General features: G+C 42.6%; 2 protein-coding genes and 1 non-coding gene across 4 annotated transcripts in view; 1 reads left to right on the top strand and 2 right to left on the bottom strand.

Moving 5' to 3' along the window:
* The first annotated feature begins 314 nt into the window (after nt 1-314).
* LOC105056122 (F-box protein At5g07610-like) lies at nt 315-3,867 on the top strand. Its single transcript, XM_010938196.2, has 3 exons — nt 315-1,262; nt 3,620-3,692; nt 3,776-3,867. Exons 1-3 carry the CDS (start codon nt 315-317, stop codon nt 3,865-3,867), a joined length of 1,113 nt encoding a protein of 370 aa, XP_010936498.2.
* The window catches only part of LOC105056123 (histone deacetylase 5-like), a 53,746-nt gene continuing 34,000 nt past the window's right edge, over nt 3,410-23,155 (bottom strand). The window contains exons 9-13 of one of the 2 annotated variants that reach the window (XM_073248058.1): nt 11,438-11,779; nt 5,835-6,025; nt 5,560-5,710; nt 5,088-5,152; nt 3,410-4,575 (exon numbers count right to left, since the gene is read on the bottom strand). In XM_073248058.1, coding sequence (XP_073104159.1) covers nt 4,410-4,575; nt 5,088-5,152; nt 5,560-5,710; nt 5,835-6,025; nt 11,438-11,779 — 915 coding nt within the window. In that variant the 3' untranslated portion in view covers nt 3,410-4,409. Of the gene's footprint in view, nt 4,576-5,087; nt 5,153-5,559; nt 5,711-5,831; nt 6,026-11,437; nt 11,780-23,155 lie in introns of both variants that reach the window. The other variant, XR_012136477.1, reaches the window with a different exon arrangement.
* TRNAY-GUA (transfer RNA tyrosine (anticodon GUA)) lies at nt 14,279-14,362 on the bottom strand. Its single transcript has one exon. It is a non-coding gene; the product is annotated as a tRNA-Tyr (tRNA).

The raw sequence follows: 23,155 nt of genomic DNA, 5'->3' as shown, positions 1-23,155 counted from the left end.
GCCACCAAGTGATGAATAGAATCTGACAGCTGAAGCCAATTGGAGTTGGGTCCGGGTCAAGCCGAACGATGAGATGACCTGTCGACCTTGGGCTTCAGCTTTCGGGTGTGATCCATCCGTCTACATGGACGCCAGTACGTTTCCTACTCGAATTGGGAGTTTACCCACTGCCAGCTTATGATCCATCCATCTACGTGGACAACTTCCTCACTAGATTAATTCTACTCGAACTTGGAGTACCTACGGCATATTATAAATAACCTTCACCTCGGCTACGTCAATCTCACGAAGCCCTTCTTTGTATTCCATCAGCCATGGCCTCCACACCAAGACGCCTCTGCGACGACGAAGTCTCCGAGATCCTCTCCTTCCTCCCAGCAAAATCCATCATGAAGCTCCGAACCCTCAGTCGGAACCTTCTGCAATGCTCCGCATGCGACCACTTCCTCCTTACACAATCCCACCACACCAAAGCCGACTCCGGCTTCTTCACTCAGCCATACTCCGGCCTTCTCAACCTCACTCCCCTCGACCCCAATGCCGGCATACCCGGTGAAAACCTTCACTTCTTGCGGCGCACCCAAAGGGTCGTCCTCGCCTCAGCTAATGGTCTCCTATTCTGCTCGAACCAGTCTAGAAGCTTAAGCAGCTTGTGTGTCTACAATCCCGTGCATCACATCGCCACGCTGCGCTTCATCCCGCCGCCGACGACCGGCGAAGAATACCACAACCGGTTATGCATCGCCGTCGCCGTCGACCCGATGTCGAGAGACTACAAGCTGGTGTGCCTCACAACGACGCCGGAGTGGTCCTCGTTTTACCGGTGCAGGGTCTACGTTTCAGCAGACAATGCATGGAAGTTCGACAGGATGGTGGACGGAGGTCCGAGAAATCTGCAACTGGAGTATCCGGTTATTTGCGACGGGGCAGTGTACGTGGCTTCCACTTGTGGGACCTACATGCGTACGGATCCGTACGTTGTCCGCTTCGATATCGAAGGGGAGGGCTCCGAGATTCTTCCGACGCCGGTGGAGGCAATGAAGACGTCTGCTTACGGCCATGAGGCTAAGATTGGAAGGTGGGGTGAGAAATCTTTGTGCTTGATAACTTGCGAGGGTTCTTCGATTTTTAAGCTGTGGGTGATGTCTCGGGATCAAGGGAACATAACATGGGCCGAAATATATCGAGTTAGCGTGATGGAAGTGGGGATTGCAAGCCCGGGAGAGGTGGACGCGTTTATATTGATCAATAGCGACACGCTGGTTTTTGGGATGAATGGGTGTATGTATAGCTACAGTATCAAAGAACGAGCGTTGAAGGAGTTGCAAGAAGACTACCCATCGGGATATCCGATTTTGATTCCGTATGCGAACTCCCTACGGCCCTGCTGAAGATATGAAAAGCTCGGCTGCTGAAGATTAATTTGCGATTTTTGACAGGAGAAGTGGAAATATTATCTCAGTCCGGTACAAGCGTTTACTGAAACTTCAGGAGTTTGTGTTTTCTTACAAGCCTTCGCAGCACGAGGCTCCGAGCTGTTTTTGGATTTTTTTTTTTTTTTTTGCTGGAAATAATTTGTTCAATACTCTGACCTAGTATTAAAATATGGTCATGAGATAAGAGCTTGATTGTTTATCTTCTGTCAGACTTTTGGATGGCTTTTTTTTTTTCTTTTTCTTTTTTTTTTTAATAAATTACATGAAAAAATTTCCTCCGATATATTTGACCTTCTTGTGCAAACACTATGCCTTTGTTTGCTATTTCTGCACTCACCCTTGGTACATGCTCTTGGATGCTTTTGCCCCTGTCGCCTCCTATGCAAGTAGGGATGGCAATCATATCAGGTCGAATCATATACGAGTCAGATTAAAAAATCTCAAATGTATAAGATTTGAAGTATGGATGTATTATGTTTAATTAATAAGCAAGTAGTAACCTGAACCAGCATGTTTAATCTATTTGATAAACATATCGTATTGGGTCAGATCCGCTGGCAAATCTACTTACCTATTTATTATATGCATGTATAATTCTGCTTAACCGACAATTAAAGTAGTTAACTCCCTGCCTAACCTGCTTGTTTGTGGCAATGGAGCGTTTATGCTACAAATATCTAATTGGAGGGTGATCGGTCGATAGTTATCAGCTGGCTTCTTGGCAGCGAATCTTCACTTCATCCTAACCTCTCTGACATTTTACATCTGAAGCAATAGGACATATATTGGCATGCTCTCATATTTGTCGCGAAGGAAATCCTGCCACTAATTTCATTGCAAATCTTGGTTGCAGACTTAGCACGCTCTATTTTGGGATATCAATTTCCCATTGGGTCCCTTTAGTTATAGCTGATATTTCATCAAGCCCAAGGTGATGGGTGGGACATTGGCACATGCTCAATCAAGCTGGATCGAGTAGCTACAGGCCCGAGCTCAATTCATTTTTAAAGTATTCTAACTTGAAATTTGGCTCGGATCAATTGGATCTCAGTATCTAAGTTCAAGCTCGATAAGGTCAAAAAAATAAAAAAATTGAGATAGACTTGATTTAGCTCAAATATTAACCAAGCCACACTCGAACTTGAGTTTGAGCTTAATTTATAATTAAAATAAACAAAAATTATACCGTGCTGTTTATTGTCTTTGCAGAAACCATTCAACCAATCTTGAAATCTTGGATCTGTATGCCCAGAATTTTGCCTAGGAAAATGAGATTTGTCATAACTCCATGACCTTTGAGAATATGATAAATTATACTGAACAAGTATGTTCGCTTTGATTGTTCAAATATTTTGTTGCGTATTGACAGAGTTTGCAAGTTTTTCTTTGTGAACTGACTCCTTAGATTGTTTGAATCAAGCAATCTCAAAGGCTCCTAGTAATGCATATGAGACGTAGTGAGAGCTTTGAATCAAGGTGCTTCGATAGGTGTTATTTTCTAGTCATTATTTTATATTTTCTTGAATATTTTTCCCCTTCATATTCTTTTGATTTTCAGTGCCGATCAAGTCTGAGTGATCTTTATTTTGTCAGAAACAAATTGTTTGAACATTTAGGTGACACAGGCCACGAACTTTATGGCTTTGATACTTTTAAGACATATGGAATTGCGATCTCTGGCCTCACCATCTTAATGAGCTCTCATGCAACATAAAAGTTGAAATAAAACTTCTACAACATTCCTTCATTAACCAATCAACCAGGGCACCGTCTTTTGAGCTCAGCAGAGAAAGGAAGACTCTTATCTATAATAAGCATTACCTTTAGCCTCAAACATGATCAGAAACACACTATATTTTCTGTGGGAATGAAATCCACTCGAGTTCTATGAAAGAAGCTAATGAAAGCTGCTTCTGATTCCGTTAAATAGAAGTGAAATAAAAGTGACAGGAGAGTTACAAATGCATTAAGCAACCTTCCTTACAAACAGAGTTGTATGGTCGGACGAGCAGAAAGTGTGGAGTTTAGACCTCGTTTATACCCTACAGGAACTCTTGCACCCTTCAGAGGGACCGTGCATCCATGCCTTTGAATCCACATCAGAGTTTGAATCAAGGAAAACATGATTCACGAAAGCTGTTGATGTCCATATGAATGGCAACAAAGTTTCTGGTGATTTGCAGGAACTCGAGGTAAACCAGGTCTTGGATTTTGGCTATGATGCATTCTTTTGCTCTCTGTGCAGCATCAAGCCCAGTGTGCAGTGATACATTGCCATGATACACAATGAAGAATCAAGCTGTATGCTTTTTGATTCAGTCTTTTCATTATACCTACAGAACTTGCTAATACAAGTGGCACAAGGAGCATTTATAAATCCGCAGCAGCAGCATTGACAGAAGCAATGGCTTCCTCTCAAAGGTTATTATAGGCAAGTCACCCAGATAATTCAACAATAAAATTAGAACATTTTAGAGATGAACATGAGCTGACAACAAGATAATCAACCTTGATGTCTAAGGTCTATGAATGGGTATTTAGATGACATCCATATCAGATTTGTCAAAGCTTGTAATATCAATGCCCTAACTAAAATTTTCATGACCTCTTTCCAATTCTCTGCTGCAACATAATGATCAATATTTTGCAAAAGGCACAAATCATACTCCAGTGGCAGTCACTGTTCTTAGAATGAACAAAGCAAGCACATGGAATAAAGTTTGCAATCCTACAAATTTGACTCTTGTTGATTTGATAATCAAATACAAACCCAAACCAAATTAAAGACAAACCATATCAACAAAAAAACCATTCAGACATCTTCTAATCAAACGCTCTTTGTGCGGTTCATACAAAAACTTCTAAAACACAAGCTATATACAGTGAAGAATTGAGCTTGTATGCTTTTGATCCAGTGTTAATCATTGTACCTACACAGCTTGCTATGCAAAAAATGAGAGGCCTAAGGAGTAATTATAACTCTCTCATAGCAGCATCATTAATGTAAGCAATTGCTTCCTCTCTGGTAATCTGTTTCCCTTCTACCAATCCTCTCACTAATGTATTCATGTAATCATTTGAAGGGCCAGATATAGGTAATTCACCAGATCTAAATTGATCAATCTCTGAGCATGAGCACCTGTTTGGTTACAAGTTGAATATATATCATATGTAGGGCAAACACTTCATTAGTTTAATTGTAGAAATCAGCATGTAGAAAACATATCAGATATGTGAGGAAACACTGAAAGTTGTCAATGAGAAAGCGCTATCTTATTCCCACCCCTTGGGATGGGCAATTACTAGAAACATGCAGGTCATTAATTGAATTGAAAAAAAGTAACATATCAGAATCACTGAAAAATGTCCATGAGAAGACAATATTCCAACTTCTGCAGATAGCAATTAAAAGTTAAAACAAACTCAGGATAATGGCTTTTAAACTTTTTTAATCCATGATAACTTGAACAATGCACTAGCAACATGGAATTACAGAAACTACCTCACAACAGCAATAACAGAAAAATGACTTCTGCAACATGTTATTTCCAATAACTAGGACTTACTATTTACGTTAGAACTTCCATGAGCTTCAAAACAGGTCAAGAAAAACAAGAAAAATTAAGAATATATATAGAGAGAAAAACATACGTCATAGTTAAGATAGGAAGGTTATCCTCCTCCCCTAAATAAAGGATGTTAGAATACCATCCAGCCTGCAGTAAATCCCAGCAATGTTAGATATCCAGTGGAAACAATTAAGCTATCAATACAAAGCATGGGCATAAAGAACCATGTATACTGTGCAGACAGATAAGAAGGGCATGCAACATTTAAATTAGTAAGCATGAAAGTGTATAGAGATGCTAACATAAATTTTTCCAAGCACATCAACCATTAGAATACCAAAATAAATTTTATCCTTTAGAAAGTAGAAAGCAAAATGATATCATAAAGAATAATTTAGACATAAACACAACTGCATGTCTTAATCATGGATATAGTCGAGCAGTATCAGCAACAAAAAGCATTAAAACTAACGATGTTCTCTTGTCAAGTAAAGCATTCAAAGAGGAATCCACAATACAGTGCTTTCTATAGCATCAAAGAGGAAAGTCAGTACCTTGAGAGCCTCTAGAGGCAATGACTTGTTTTCAGCAACAACACCAATATCAGATAGATCCAATAAAGTTGCTCCTGCACCTTGACTTTTACCATTCTCTTGATGTAGACTATTCTCTTGAAGCAATACATCATTGAACTGCTCGAGTGTGTATACAGATTGTCAAACCAGAACACAACATGAGGTGCTCGATATAAACAGTTCGATCAATTAAACTTGGCCTGCTGCAACATATACTACAACAAGATATATCACAGTTCAGAAATTATTACGTTATTCTATACATGCACATGTAGGCTTTGTCATTTTTGTTGCTTTCAGGATGAAGAAAAGCAACTCCTCCTTTACCCCATGTGCGGGTGAGAGATCTTGCAAAGAATAGCTGATGGGGCACAGTTTTCCAGATGACACCTTTTGGTGAACTTTTATCTTGTGATCCAGGACATGGTTCATTCATACCTTCCACCTATTAAAATGATGGGTAAAAAAATAATAAGTTATTATCAAGTAGCCTTTTCAGAGGTCCAAAGCAATAAGATGGAGGAAGATAGTACGCATCAACTTTTATAAGGGGAACACAATATATATCCTAAAAACTGTAATCAAAGAAAGACCTTGTTGCCCCACCCACCGAGGCATATCCATTCCCCTCTCCATGAAAAAGCTACTAAAGTCAAGTAGTGAATAACTGAATATACAATGAATGATGTTAACAGACACGGGATCCAGTCTAACTACAATTCCAAGATCTAAATTTTTGCATGCACATTTTAAAAACCTTACTATAGTTAACCATACTATGGTTGTTAAACCTACCCAATATTGTTTGCCTGAGTAAAAATAAAACCTACACTTACAAAAAAATTATGTAATAAGTGTATCCTGGATGAATTTCTTAAGCTGATCTACCGTCAATGCCGGAAAACTCATGCAACAAACAAACTTGATTTGAAAGCACCCATGCCTTCTGGAGTGGCTGACTGAATTTGGCACAGAATCTAGAACAGCTAAAAGTGGCAAAAATTTAATAAGTCATGTAATGAATCACTGTAACTGATGACTTAGAGATTGAGGTATCTGCTAGGAAGTTTAAAGAGTGAAATAGCAGCAGAGTTACAGCCAAGGGAGGGATTTGGATCGCTTAAGAAACTCCAAAATTTTTCCTAGACTTCTTTTTAACCCTCAAGTTGGAACTTTTTCTTTCTAGTTTCCCTGGATTAGATAGAAAAAGCACAACAGGAATGTAGAACCTATGAAACACGGATACTTAAAACTGCATGATATGTCCCAAGGTTCGCTGTACCGGTACCGGACGACGTGCCGGTGCCGGACCAGTATGGTACGGTACCGGTACCGTACCGACACACGATACGCCCAGGCGTACCGGTCTGGTATCGGTATACAATATTTTTTCGATTTTTAAATTTTTTTTTTGAATTTTTGAAGTTAATAATTGATAAATACAACCTCAATATGACATTATATTGCATATTATTGACATATTTGGGTTCAATTTGGAGTTAGGTTGCGATACAAAGACTCTTGATCCAAAATTTCAAACATATATTTATTTACATTATATTTCAACTATATCATCTTAAAATTAAAGAAAAAATATATAAAATACGCATTAAAATGTATCTAAATAATTAAGTACAAAGCGCAATAACTGATATACGAATCTTAAAATGTACTCTGCATTTAATTTCTTATCGAGTGTCTGTGACGCTCATAGATGTCTGGATCATCAACATAGTCTGAAGGGATATCAGTCCAACCTTCTAGCCAAGCTGCACCGTACTCTCGAATATTCATCATCCCATAAGGCATCCTCTCTGGATTGTAAGACATCTCAGACCTCTCCCTAAAATTTTGATTCTGAGAAGTATTCTCGAGATGATGGTACGATTGTGGAGGAGCCTATCCAAATATGCCAGTAGCAAAATCTGATTCGTAAGATGCTCCAAGCTGCATAGGGTAGTAACCACTAGAAGATGATGCCTCGGATGCACCATATGCATATGGATCATAAGGTGGCTGTGGATAATAGGATCCATAATGCGAGGATGATCCAGATACATCCATGGACCCTACTCCACGTACAAGATCGTCCGCAGTATATATATATAATTAAAATATATACAAATATAACAAAACACGATAGTTTAATGATAATTAAAATAATTATATATAATTTTAAAATAATTTTAATAATTATTTTAAAACTTATAAATTCAAAATAAATATGCTATATGCTTCAAATAATATTTTTAAATTAACTAAAATATAACACTATTTTTATAATATTTTTTATTTTATAATTAAATTTTTTAATTTAAATAATTAAAAAAATATTTTTTTAATTTTAAATATTTGAAAAAAAATTTGAAATTAGATTTAAGTAGCTTGAATCATTCTAAACATGATTTCCAAACTCTAATTTTTTTTCCTAAAATTTAATTTTTTTAAATTTTTAAATAAATAAATATTTAAAAATATTTAAAAAATATATAATTAACGAAAATTAACAATTTTGGTGTCATCGTGTAGATCTTCCAAAGATCTATCACATATAATTAAATCATACCAAAATTATAAGATTTTGGCAAGATTTTCTCCTATTTTTACTTTACCTCATTTTTATCCTATTTCTAACAACAAAAACAAAAAAAAATATTTACTAACAAAATAACAGATTATCTTACCTCCGGCCAAAGATCAGCCTCTTCTCAAATCACTCCAATTTCACAAAATTGTCTTCTTTTCTAATTTTTTGGAGATCTCAACGATTAAGTTGCCCACGGCCATGGGTGTTCTCTGAGAACTCTCAAAGAACACCGAAGGCCTGGTGCTTATTAAAGCACCAGGCCCTCCCCGCATGTGAAGTGGGCCACGCCCATTTCTCTTCCCCCTCCCTCCCCCCAACCATGTGAAAAGGCCCCCACCTTCCCCCCTCCCCCATGTGAAATGGTCCCTTGGGCGGTACGGTTCGGTTCACCCCGAACCGACGGCGAACCGAGTTGTACCGCCCGATTCCAAGCGGTATGGGCCCGAACCGGGTGGTTCGGTGCGGTTCGGGGTCATTTTCCGAAAAACAGGCCCGAACCAGACCGGTAAGGGACCGGTCCGACTCGGTACGCCCCGTACCGGGCGGTTCGGCCCCGTACGGCAAACCATGCTATGTCCATATCCCATTTATATCAAATACTGATACTTGTTGGATTCTTCCAGGACACATGTCAGATACTTCCTTTTAGTACCTAACTTTTCAAAATTAAGATCTCATGACACTTCCCAGTAATAACTGGAATACTTCACTGATACCTTGGTAATATGGGAGAGGGTTCTTTCCTTTTCTTTTTCTGTTTTAATTTTTCTTTACTGAATGTTAACCTTTTGTTGATGGATGATTAACTTTAAAGTGCATGATGTTGATCTTATATATGGAGCACAGATTGTAGTAGATGGATTTTAGTTACGACTCATGTTGCCAGGGCCTTTTGATTTGCAACAACGACACCTGACACTTAGTAATGGTAAGGTACAACACTTGGACACAGGTATACATGGAGAACTTCATAAATAATGGAAGGATTGGACACTTACACAGTTACACATGTAATGACACTGGATATCTATACTAAGACCATGTAACATAGATCAAGACAAAGATGGAGTTTGTGGATGTTAATCTATCATATAAAGTCAGACCACATTAGTTTCACAAAGTACAATGCCTTATGAAAGCTTTTCTTTGCATATATGTACAGAGTATATATTTATTCTTTGTTCTATCATCTTCATGTCATATCCTACTGTTCAGCAGTCGTCATATCATTATGTCCATATCATGTTGCATTTGTATCTTGTATCCATGTCCATCTTCACACTCTAGTACTCATGCTTTATTAAGAAGTTGTAATTTCTTCCAAAACATCAATAATTAGTGAAAATATTAGGATCTTTCAAGTTGTGAAAGACTATTAGTTGTATCAAAACTGGTTTGAAGTTTCGCTTGAAACCAATTTCTTTTGGCTGAATAAAGTGGAGTGGAAGGTTTTGGTCAAAATACAAAACAACACCCAAGACTCAGTTCCACATTTTCGATCAAGTTAATCCAAAATTGGTCAATTCAGTTCACTTTCAGTTATTTTCCATAAAAATTCAGTAAATTAGCCTGAGACAATTTCGACATTTTATTTGGTATTTAATATCATTTCTAGGGTATTGTTATTTTTTAGCATACAGCCATGTTGTGTCAATTAGGGATGATTTTTTTCATTTATATATCTTCAGTAAATGAAGAATTACCTATGGATGATACATATAACCCTCGATATGCCAAGGTCTCCTGAGAGGCCCCTATTTTAGTACTTTATAAAGACTGATTTGCATAACTCAATAAATACAAGAGAACATCGTTCAGTAAAAAGCATCTTTTTTACACATAATACATTGATTCATAAAAAAGAAATCCTATAGCTGCATTCATTTCCATGTAATCTGAATAATATTAGAAAGAAATGTCTGAATTTATGTATTCGTGGCTGCAACTAAAAAATGATGAACACTGAGCACTGAAAGGCTACATATTTTTTATATCACCAAAAAAAAGCTACACATTTTTCTAAGAAAAGATTGGGAGACCTATCCAACCAAAAAGCTTCATATTGCTAGTAGTAAATTTTTAAGCAATTAAACTTCAATAAGTAAATAACATATATGCCTACTAAGGATCACACCAAGGATTGTAGTGCTGATATCAGGACCCGTACTGGTTGTCTGGTTGTGTTGTTCCATGTCAGACCCATGCTGGCACAATAGAGCTGGGGGAGGGCAAGGAAGAGAGAGAACAAGAGAGAGGAAAAGAGAGAAAGAGAGACAGACAGGGAGGGAGGGACGAAGATGGCCAGTGAAAGGTCCAGGAGGGGTGTAGAGGTTGCCAACTTCACTTAATTTTTCAAAATAAAAAAGAGCCCCCTCTAGGACCCTTATTTCGAACAAAATAGGGGAACCAAAATGTGGAGCCCTTCGCCCTTTGCAGCCCTCCATCATCATCCTCCGGCCATCCTCCTCTCTGTCCCTCCCACTTCTCCTCTCTCCCATTCTCCCTCTCCTCCACCCTCATCGGTATCTTGAAATGGAGGGGTAGAACCATGCCAGTCGCCCCTGGCATAGCTCGATGCACCCCAAACCAAACTGTTCAGGGCAGTCGCCCCTGGCATAGCTCGATGCACCCCAAACCAAACTGTTCAGGGCAGTATGACAGACCTAGCATCACACGAATATGCTTTATGAAATCCTTTTGAATGCATCATTAACTTTAGCCTAAAACTATTATTGATACCACACAATTATAGAACATTTATGACCATATTTAAATGTTGTGTAATAAGTAATTACTTTTTTTTGCTTCTTTTGTTCACTTCTATGTTTTAATTTCTAATAATATAAATGGCAATCATTTGAAAAAAGTTAAACATCTTGAGGTTACTTGGTAATATTTTTGGTTGTTTTTAAATCGGTACCAAAAGTTTAAGATCCTCAACTTGCTAAGGTTGTGGTCGGCATATGAAAATAAGTACAAGATATTCAGGAATACAATGGAAAATTTACAGCACCCAACACTAAAACTGAAGAACTTAAGGAAATTAAGGGAAGTATTTTAATTTTTCAAACATAGTGATCATACATCTTTCTACAATAGGGTGCAACGAGATATAAATTATAGGTTTTGTATGGTGAGCTTTAGGGTCAAGCATGATGAACCCAAAGGAAAGAACTTTGACAGGATTATGCATTTTGAAGCAAAGAATGCTTTGCAACCATGTAATTAAAAGGAAAACTTCTTTAGCTGTCCATACGACAAGCATCTTACCTTTCCACCTTTGATGTAGCAGAGAAACCCTGGTTTCCACATATTTGATCCATAACTGCCATACCAAACTTCATTTTTTGATAAAACTGATCTCCAATGTGTACAACCATCAACATTCTTATCAGGCATCAATGCTTGAGCATTAGGACATTCTTCAGATAAAACAACAGGACTTTTGTCAGTTGGAATGTGGTCCAAGGTGATTGCTTTCCCATGATTATCTTCATCCATATTCAACTTTGAAAGGGGCTCAATAATCTCAACAAAGTTTGTGGCACATATAGTGATGGAAGCTCCCCCGTCATTCTCCACAGTAGACTCAGAGCTAGAGCTCAAGTTTAGCTGGAAGTAGAACAATATATAGTCATAAGTGCGAGTAAAAGAAGTATATAATTGTAACAAGTAATAGCTACTGTTGGTTAAACTTCAATGCTCCAGTCATCACCAACATTTAACCTTGAACTCCGGTTCATACTATAACAGAGTGATTATTCTAGATTGGACAAACAGTTCATGGAAAATAAAAGTTGCCATTGATCAGTGCAAATCCCGGGGAGAATTTTCCCACTTCAATATCTCTGAAATCATTACATTCCCCTGCCCATACATTGTGATCCCCTCTCCTAAAATTTATGTACCTTGGATTCTGCTTCACATATATTATGGAACTAAAAGTTCACCAGACTTAATATTATTAATCCACTCCCCAGGCACCCTAGTAAGGTCCAACTCCAAAAGGAACCCTCCCTTAAAAATCTGCATGATGTTACACGAACAGTTTCAGTTTGTTGTCTGAAACATGTCTCCCACAAAGGGTGGCTTATAAGAATAAAGAGATAAGTGGGAAAGGAAGAATAAAAGAATCCATCAAAAGATGAGAAAAACCAGAACTTCGGGCCAACGATGCCCTTTTGACCATCAATTTTGCACTATAATTACACAGTAGCATTGAGATTGCTACCAGGAGAACAGGAGGAAATTTAAGTGGTGAAAATATTTACATTCAACATGATGCAACATAGCAGGAGGGTTGATAAGAGAACACTATTTTAGAATGATTGCGGATGCTTATTCATATGTTGTCCCCTATGCCTCTTTCATCTATGTTATCTTTAATTAAATTCAAGTGAGAAGTATATTCTTTAACATAAAAGACTTAACATTGTCAGCAGCACAAGAGTCATGGTGAACAAAACCTTGACATATATTTCCGCAAATCAAAAAAGTCTAATTCACAAACTATCAAAGTACAATGTGAGGATAAGACCATCAAAAAAAATAACAAGATTAATTTTAATTATGCAAATTTGAAAAATTAATGTTGATTATTAGTACCAGATAAAAACGTTAAAAATGTCTTGGGAAATAGTCGGAAATGACAACATTAAAAAGTCACATCTGATTGGATGGGTTTGAAGTCGCAGTTTTCTATAATATATTATTAGGAAAACCAAACACATGATTAATCCATAAGAGGCTTAATAACTCAAAATCAATATTGTTGGGTATAAAATAACCCCAGCCGAAGTTCGTAAGAAGCCGACCCTCCCAGGACTCTTCCGGCTTCCGACCTTGTGCGGCATCTTTCTGAACTCCTCCGGCTGTCCGAGCTTCCATAATACCATCCGAACTCCCCCAGCAGTCGACCTTCCACAGTGTCCTCCAGATTCCTCCAACGGACGAACTCCTATCGTGCCATCCGGACTTCTCCAATAATGGGATTCTTCGTCGAGAATTGAATAGTATAACATAAGAAAATCTTTTATTTTATCCATACTAAATCCGAAATGGGATTCTTTATTGGATCAGGAATTCCATTGAATTTTTCATCCTTTTTTCCACTTCTTTTCCATAACCTACTGTCTTTGTCTTCCTTATACAACTCTCTTTCCTTATACATACAATTACATACGATTATGAGATAAAAAATTCAGTGTGCAATTTGCATGAGAATAGATAGATTGTTTCCAATTAGTCATTGAGGATACACAAACAAAGTCGAGGTAATTATGTTAAGTTCATTGTGTATCGTACAATAAACGAATACTATTTGTGTATGTACTCCCAGTAAAAATAGGGGAACTCTATTCCATTTCATTGTTTAAGAACAATTGAAAAAGAAAGTCAGACGAGTATGGTATCTATTAAAATACTGAATATAGTAATGCCACCGATTGTACCAACTTACATATGTCTCCCCTTATCAATCGGTATTAGTGAAAGAAATTGAAATTCCCGTACTTGTCTGATGATAAATGCGAAACGAAAAACAAAAGAAATAAGGATCCCCGCTCCACTGGGGATTAGATCTTGCTACCTGTCCCCCCTTTCACAGAAAATAGGGAGATGAATTTATCAATTCATCGGATCCTAGTTCGGGACTGATGGGGCTCGAACCCGCAGCTTCCGCCTTGACAGGGCGGTGCTCTGACCGATTGAACTACAATCCCAGCAAGGTGTATGGCATACATATTCTTACTAGTTTGATAAGAACATTCTATTCGTTGTGTTGTAACAGAAACACGAATGATATACTGAATATCCACATGGATATGGAATATAGTGAGAGCGACACGGATTACTAGTAACGAGTGGTTATTTTATTGCCAAAAAAATAGGTAATAAATTTTTCAATGAGAAAAAGAACTATTTTTTTTATTTTTATGATACTTACTTAATCTTAATTAAGTATCATTAATCTAGATCGTTAGAAAAATCAGAACGAATGAGAAAAACATGGATAGAGAAAAAATTGACTCTTTCTCTTCATTTCTACGGATCAGGCATTTCTGTTTCTGGAGGACAAATTGGTTATTTCATATTCATGGAGCAACGAATTATTGGGTCGAGCTGGATTTGAACCAGCGTAGACATATCGTCAACGAATTTACAGTCCGTCCCCATTAACCGCTCGGGCATCGACCCAGGAAGAATTAATTCTAGATTTATTGATAATCTACGATCAACTTCCTCCCTACCCCCAGGGGAAGTCGAATCCCCGCTGCCTCCTTGAAAGAGAGATATCCTGAACCACTAGACGATAGGGGCATATCCACCCGACCGTCATCATACTATGATAATCATCATCATAGTATTATCATACTATGAACAGTTTTTTTGGAATTGTCAATAGAATCTAATGGTATGACTAGATCCGAAGAGTCTTTCCTACTTTTTTTATGTTATGATTCCATAGAATTTTTTTATTTGATGGTTCTTGTATGAACCCCTATGCATATATGTACATATATACATATATGCAGACACATGCATATGCAGACATATATGCATTAGACTCATAATGGAAAATTCATGAATTGAATAAAACGGGCCCTTTTAACTCAGCGGTAGAGTAACGCCATGGTAAGGCGTAAGTCATCAGTTCAAATCCGATAAAGGGCTTTTTCCACTAAACTCAAGATTTAGTCTTCATTTTTCAGCGGAGAACAGAGATATTTTTTTTTCTAAAAAAAGAAAAAGGTAACCACCATTATAATGAGTTCTGATTATTATGAGTTATAGTTAGAAAGTTGAACATTTATTCATTATCATAATAACTAATTGCACTTATTAGGAGTAGTCTATCCTGTAGTGACATAGTAGTCCTTTATCCAATCCCTATTATTAATAACCAAACCAAAGTATTCTTACTTCTCCATTGTTCTTATCAAACCCACCATAAAATTATAAATCAATAAAAAGTAAGTGGACCTGACCCATTGAATGATGACTATATCAGCTATTCTGATATTTAAATTCGATATAGATTAATTCGATATAGATTAAATTGTACAAGCGGATTGATTTTTTTTTTTTCCTTAGACCACGCAAGGCAAGAATTTGTCGATATTTCTGATTTAATCTTCTTGTTACTGGATACTTCATAGGAATAAATCGCTATTCTTTTCCGCTACATATAAAAGTTGATTTCGAAAATTTATTTTTCAATATCTTTCCTTGATTTCAAGGAATCAGATATTGTTTTGTTTTTACGCCAATGCAATAGAGAACGAATGCGAGAAAGGGACTTTCATTTCCAGTCTACCATTATTTCATCTACCGGACTTCTCCAAATTCTCTCTGAACTTCACTATCAGTCGATTTTCTACAGTGATCGACTACTCTCCGAATCTCTTCCAGACTTCTTCCTGCCGCGATCGACTTCACTCTGAGCTTCTTCCGGACTTCGTTAATGTCCGAGCTTCTCCAGCAGCAGGACTTCTACAGTAACCAGACTCCATCCAAGCTTTTACGATGGTCGACCGCCTTCCAGATTTCATCCGAGCTCCTACAAGAGCCGGACTCAGTCCGAACTTCTACAGCGGATGGATCCTAGACGAACTTCTACAACGGACGGGCTCCACCAGCCGGATCTCTACTCCGAACTTCTATTGCAAGCGGACTTCATCCGAGCTTCTACAATAACAAGTCTTCATCCGAGCTTCCACGGCAACCGGTCTTCGTCCGAGTTTTCACAGTAAGCGGTCTCCTTTCGGACTCCTACAAGAACCGGACTCCATCCGAACTTCTACAATAGAATTGAATTCCAGACTCCTCCAGCGGTCGACCTTCTACAGTGTCCTCCAAGCTCCTCCAGCCACAATGTCCTCCAGGCTCCTCCAGCGGATGAACTTCCACAACGCCATCCGAACTCCACTATCGATCGACCTTCTGTCGGATTCCTCATGGAACCGGACCTCTCCAGCGGACAGTCTTCAGACGAGCTTCTACATCAGATAAATTTCAAACGGACTTCTCTAGCAATCGGACACCTGTCGGACTTCTCCAACAGAAAGTTTCCGTCCGAGCTTCTATAGCAGACGACTTCGGTCTACAGCATCAATGCCTAAGGCACCCAACAACAGCCCGTCAGCAACCTCGAAAACATCCGAGCTTCTATTAAATTGCTGAGATAGAGAGCCATTCCGCTCCATCAGACGTCCCAGCCGAGCTTCAGCCGTCCAGCCCGAACTCTCTGGCAAGTCGTGACAACGGACACTACCCCACTCCGCCCTCCGTAACAAACTCCACGTGACCCCACTATTCTCTGGCAAGTCACGACAACGGACACCATTCCACTCTCTGTAACAGATTTCACATGGCCCCACCACTCTCTGGCAAGTCGCGACGACGGACACCACTCCACTCTCCATAACAAACTCCACGTGACCCTGAACGGCCCACTACCAGGCAGTTACAGATGTCGCTGTCAAGTGGTTACGCTCTCCTATCTATAAAAGAGAACCTCCAGATACGTTCTCCTCTAAACTCTAAACTCTATCTCGAAACTCTGCTAAAATCCCATTCGAGTGCTCCATTTCTGTTGAAGCAGAGTACTGACTTGAGCGTCGGAGGGTCTTGCCGGAGCACCCCCAACTCCGATTTAGACTTTCCTTGCAGGTCCCGACGGCGGCTGCGATCTCCTCGACTCCAGCTTCTCCAGCGTCGGCGGAATTCTGCACCAACAGAATTGACGCTAGAGGAAGGACCCTGTGTCTTCGCAGGATCCTTGTTCTTAAAGGAGTACTCAACGGGACTGTCTCCGGTTATCTTTTTCGACATTTTCTTCCTCTTCTCCTACTAGATCCCCACCTGATGCCTCCCCGAAAGGCATCCACCAGACGATCTACGGCCTCCGTGGCTAGATCTCAGCGAGATCCGCAAGCTCCGGCCTCGTCTTCAATTTTTCAAGCTCCTCCTCCTCCGGCAACGGCAGTCGACATGGAGCAGTTCGATCTGCTGGTTCAGCGGGTCAGTAGACTCACTGAAGCAGTGCAGGTCATGTAGCAGCAGCAGCAGCAACCGCAGGCATCTGTGCGGCTGGAAAGAGCATCGTCGGAGTTCCAGAATCCGGCGATCGGACAACCCACTTGGGCCAGTCGCCCTGTCTTCCCTGGAAAGGGGAAATAGAGGACGGAGAACCCCCCGTCTGATCACAATTCCACCCCCAAAAGGTCCCTACCTCCGTTCTGCCAGAAGACCCTCGAGACTTGCAGTCAAGAGGATCTTCTGCATCAAAGGTTCCAGGAGATGAGCCGGCGGATCGAAGAGCTCCGCCATGCTCCCCCTGCTTACAGTGAGGATATCTGTACTAACCCTCCTTTCTCTCAAATGATTATGCAGGAACCGATCCCGCCGAACTTCAAGCTCCCCCAATTTGAGAACTACGACGGAACCAAGAAGAAGCAAAAATTCAACGGCCGATCTACTACATAAGTCGAGTATTGAGAGACGCCGAAACCAGGTATACTAAGTTAGAGAAACTAACTTATGCCTTGTTGATTGCAGCTCGAAGGCTCCGACCTTACTTTCAAAGGCACACCATAACACTGCTCACCGACCAGTCGATTAAGGTGGTTCTGCATCGGGCGGATGCTTCCGAAAGGATAGCAAAATGGGCAGTCAAGCTCACGAAATTCGACATTAACTATCAACCTCGACCGACGATAAAAGCCCAGATATTAGCAGACTTCATAGTGGAATGCACTATTCCGGAAGAGGCCGAACTTAAACGAGGTGAAGCTGACAACCCAGGGCTCCAGCCGAACTCCCCTGAAGAAAGAACAGATCTCCCTGATGGTTTTTGGACCCTCTACATGGACGGTTCCTCCAACATGTCAGGCACAGGCGCGGGCCTAATCTTAGTCAATCCGGAAGGAATTATCGCGGAGTACGCACTGCGCTTCGAATTTTCTGCGACAAATAACGGGACAGAATATGAAGCTCTAATTGCAGGACTGAGGATCGCCAAAGAGTTAGAAGTAGATCGGCTCCAAGTCTACAGCGACTCCCAATTGGTAGTGGGCAAGTCAGCGAAAACTATGAAGCTCGGGAGGACAGTATGGCCAAGTATCTCGAAAAGGTAAAAGAGATCATCCCCGCCTTTGGCAACTTTGACATTAGGCAAATTCCAAGAGCAGAAAATACCAGGACCGATCTTCTCTCCAAGTTGGCTACACTGGCTCCGGCTAAACTATCCAAAGAAGTCTTCTTCGAAGTTCTGAAGTGTCCAAGCACAGAAGAACCGCAGCATATGATGGAGATCAGCCATGAACCCAGCTGGATTGACCCACTGATTGCATACCTCAAGGACGGGGTTCTTCCTCATGATGCAAAAGAAGCTCGGAAGCTTAAGAACCAGGCATCCCATACATCCTTTATGAAGGCAAGCTGTATAAGAGGTCGTACTCTTTGTCCCTTCTAAAATGTCTCCGGCCTTCTGAAGCCGATTTCGCTTTGTGGGAGGTACATGAAGGAGTCTGCGGAAGTCACCTGGGGGCCAGATCTTTATCCCACAAACTACTCCGACAAGGTTATTACTAGCCTATAATGTACCACGACTCCATCGAATATGTCAGAAGGTGTGATCGGTGTCAGAGATATGCGAATATCCAAAGACAACCCGCCTCCGAACTTACACCCTTAAGTGCCCTGTTGGGTATAAAATACCCCCCAGCCGAAGTTCATATTAGGAGTGGCCCTCCCGGGACTCTACCGACGTCCGACTTTGGGCGACATCTTTCCGATCCTCTCCGACGGTCGAGCTTCTGCAATGTTCCCAAGTTCTTCCGACGGATAAACTCCCGCAGCTCCTTCCACAAGTGTCGATCGGATTCTCTCGACGGACGAACTCCTGCCGCATCTCCCGGGCTTCTCCAATGATAAGCTTCTTCAGTCGTCTATCAGGCTGCTCTAAGTGCTCTCTGGATTCCACTATCGGCCGACCTCCTACAATGGTCAATCGTTCTCCGGACCTCTTCCAGATCTTTTCCAACAGGATTCGATCGACTCCAATCCGAATTTCTTCCAGAACTTCGTCAGTGGCCGAACTTTCCCAACAGCAGATCTCCACGACGGACAGACTCCATCCAAGTTTCTACGGCGGTCGACCGCCTTCTAGATTTCATCCGAGCTCCTACGGGAGCCGGACTTCTGCCTCGAAATCCTATTGCAGGAAGGCTTCGTCCGAGCTCCTACGAGAGCTTGACTTCTGCCCCGAACTCCTACTGTAGGTAGGCTTCGTCCGAGCTCCTATGGGAGCCGGACTTCTGCACTGAGCTCCTATAGCAGGTAGACCTCATCCGAACTCTTACAAGGGCCGGACTCCGAGCCCCCACCACAAGCGATCTACTCCGAGCTTCTATTACAAGCAATCTACTCCGAGCTACTACTACAAGCGATCTACTTCAAATTTCAACTACAAGCGGTCCACGTCAGATTTCTACTGTAAGCCTCCACCCGAGCCTCTATTGTGAATGAATTCCTTCCGGACTTCTATTGCAGGCAGGCTTCGACCGAGCTTCTTCAACAAATGATCCCCATCCAGACTTCTACGGGAACCAGACTCCGACCGAACTTCTGTAGCGGACAGATTCCGGACGAACTCCTACGACACGGGCTCCAGCAGCCGGACCCCTCCAGCGAGTGAACCTCTCCAGCACCATCCGACATCCACTGCCGGTCGACCTTCTGTCGGATTCTGCATGAAACCGAACTTCGTCCACAGAAAGCCCCTGACCGAGCTTCGGTCGACAGGTCTGGACTCCTTGACAGGCCACAGTAATAGCCACGACTCTGCTCCACTTCCTGTAACGGATCCCACGCGGCTCCATCATACTCTGGCAAGCCACGATAACGGACATCACTCCACTCCACAACAGGCTCCACGTGGCAGGCCACGGCGATGGCCACGACTCCACTCCACTACTCTCCGTAACAAACTCCTCATGGCCCCGAACGGCCCACTACCAAGCGGTTACAGACGTCGCTGTCAATCTGTTACGCCCTCCGCCTATAAAAAGGGGATCCCCAGATACGTTATTCTCTAAGCTCTAATCTCTATCTCAAAATTCTGCTAAAATTTTCGTTCGAGCACTCCATTCTTGTTGAGGTAGAGAATTGACTTGAGCATCGGAGGATCTTGCCGGAGCACCCCCAACTCCGGTTTAGACTTTCTTTGCAGGTCCCGACGGCGACCGCGACTCCCTCGACTCCAGCCTCTCTGGCGCCGGCGGATTTTTGCACCAACAGGATTGGCGCTAGAGGAAGGGGACTGTGTCTTCGCAATACCCTTGTTCTTAAAGGAGCGCTCAACGAGACCCCCTCCGATCATCTTCTCCGACATCTTCTCCTCCAGTTTCCTGCCTAATCTCCACCTGATGCCTCCCCGAAGGGCATCCACCAGGCGGTCAACGGCCTCCACGGCCAGATCTCAACGAGCTCCGCAAGCCCCGGCCTCATCTCCGATTTCTCAGGCTCCTCTTCTTCCGGCGACAGCAGTCGGCATGGAGCAGTTTGACCTGCTGGTTCAACAGGTCAGAGGCCTCACCGAAGCAGTGCAGACCATGCAGCAGAAGCCGCAGCAGCCGCGGGCATCAGTGCGGCTAGAAAGAGCGTCGTCGGAGTTCCAGAATCCGATGACTGGGCGGGCCACATGGGCCAGCCACCCTGTCTTTCCCAGAAGAGAGAAACAAAAGGCGGAGAGCCCTCCGTCCGATCATGATTCAACCCCCGGAGAGTCCCTGCCTCCGCTCCACCAGAAGACCCTCGAGGCCCGCAATCGAGAGGACCTCCTGGATCAGAGATTCCAGGAGATGAACCGGCGGATCGAAGAGCTCCGTCGTGCTCCCACTGCTTACGGTGAGGACATCTGTACTGACCCTCCTTTCTCTCAAATGATCATGCAGGAACCCATCCCGCCGAACTTCAAGCTCCTCCAATTCGAGAGCTACGACGGGACCTTGGACCTGGTCGACCACCTGGAGGCCTTCCGAACCATGATGCTGCTCCATGGCGCGCCAGACGCCATCTTGTGTCGAGCTTTCCCGTCTACTTTGAAGGGAGCAACAAGGAACTGGTACTCGGCACTGAACCGGGTATAATCTTCTCCTTTGATCAGATGAGTCACCAGTTCGTGGCTCATTTCGTCAGCAGCCGACGTCCCCAGCGAGGTTCGGAGTCCCTCATTAACATCAAGCAAAAGGAGGGAGAATCCATCCGAGCTTACGTCAACCGCTTCAACAACGCCGCCTTGGAGGTCCGGAACCTGGACCAATCGGTTGCGATGGCCGCCTTAAAGAGTGACCTTCAAAAGAATGACCTCCTCTTCTCTCTGGAAAAGAAGTATCCCAGAGACTTTGCCGATCTGCTGGCTCGGGCCGAAGGATATGCCCGAGCGGAGGAAGCCTTCAAGCTGAAGGACGAGGAGGCCGCGAAGGAGCGGCAGGCGGGCGACTCCAGCAGGCCCGCAGTTGAAAGAGGGCCGAGTGAAGCTCGGCCACGTTCTCGGACTCCTCCCGGGCACAAACGCGCCCAGACTCCTCCCCGAGCACGCAGGCAGAGAAGCCCGGACCGCAGAGTTCGGCGGGGCTCTCCCCCAGGAAGATTCCGCAGCTATGCCCCCCTCAATGCATCGAAAACCCAAGTGCTGATGGAGGTCAGGGAGCAGCTCCCAAGGCCGGAAAGGATGCGCACACACCTCGGGAAGCGCAATCCTAACAAGTTCTGCCTCTACCATCGTGACCACGGCCACGACACAGAGGAATGCATTCAACTCCGAGACGAGATCGAGGAGCTCATCAGACGAGGTCGGCTCGACAGGTTCATTCGACGCCGGCCTGAAGGTAGAGAGGATCGACCAAGGGCCCTGCCGCAACCTGAGCCGTCGAGGAAGGAAGAGCAGCTCGGAGATCGACCTCCAATCGAGATCATCAACTCCATCTCTGGAGGACCTCGACGGAGAGCAGACCTTCTACGACCATGGGACTTGAAAAATCTGTAAATGTATTACTAACGACTTTGCTTTAAATCAAGATTCTTTTCAGATTTGCATATCTTTCCCTTTCGGCATGGACTTGTAACGACAGGGGATAACCCCTTCAGACAATCAAAACAAAGCCATGGTAAGAACAAGAGGAGAACCTCGTCCTAACATGAGCAAAATTAGAAGTCCGGTTGTTGTAAGACCGGACGGGAGGAGAGGCCCATATAACGGCCCTTATGTGCCCCCACAGCCATGTTAGGAACAGGTGGAGAACCTCGTCCTAACATGAGCAAAATTGAAAGTCCGATTGTTTTAAGACCGGACGGGGGGAGAGGCCCATATAACGGTCCTTATGTGCCCCCACAGCCATGTTAGGAATAGGAGGAGAACCTCGTCCTAACATGAGCAAAATTGGAAGTCCGGTTGTTTTAAGACCGGATGGAGGGAGAGGTCCATATAACGACCCTTATGTGCCCCCACAGCCATGTTAGGAATAGGAGGAAACCTCGTCCTAACATGAGCAAAGTTAGAAGTCCGGTTGTTTTAAGACCGGACGGGGGGAGAGGCCCATATAACGGCCCTTATGTGCCCCCACAGCCATGTTAGGAACAGGAGGAGAACCTCGTCCTAACATGAGCAAAGTTAGAAGTCCGATTGTTTTAAGACCGGACGGGGGAGAGACCCATATAACGGCCCTTATGTGCCCCCACAGACATGTTAGGAACAGGAGGAGAACCTCGTTCTAACATGAGCAAAATTGGAAGTCCAGTTGTTTTAAAACCGGACGGGGGGAGAGGCCCATATAACGGCCCTTATGTGCCCCCACAGCCATGTTAGGAACAGGAGGAGAACCTCGTCCTAACATGAGCAAAATTAGAAGTCCGGTTGTTTTAAGACCGGACAGGAAGAGAGGCCCATATAACGGCCCTTATGTGCCCCCACAGCCATGTTAGGAA

This window comes from Elaeis guineensis, chromosome 13 (genome assembly GCF_000442705.2).
Source record: "Elaeis guineensis isolate ETL-2024a chromosome 13, EG11, whole genome shotgun sequence".
Taxonomy (NCBI): domain Eukaryota; kingdom Viridiplantae; phylum Streptophyta; class Magnoliopsida; order Arecales; family Arecaceae; genus Elaeis; species Elaeis guineensis.
Note: the sequence above shows the minus strand (reverse complement) of the source record. Positions and strands in the feature narration are given on the sequence as shown.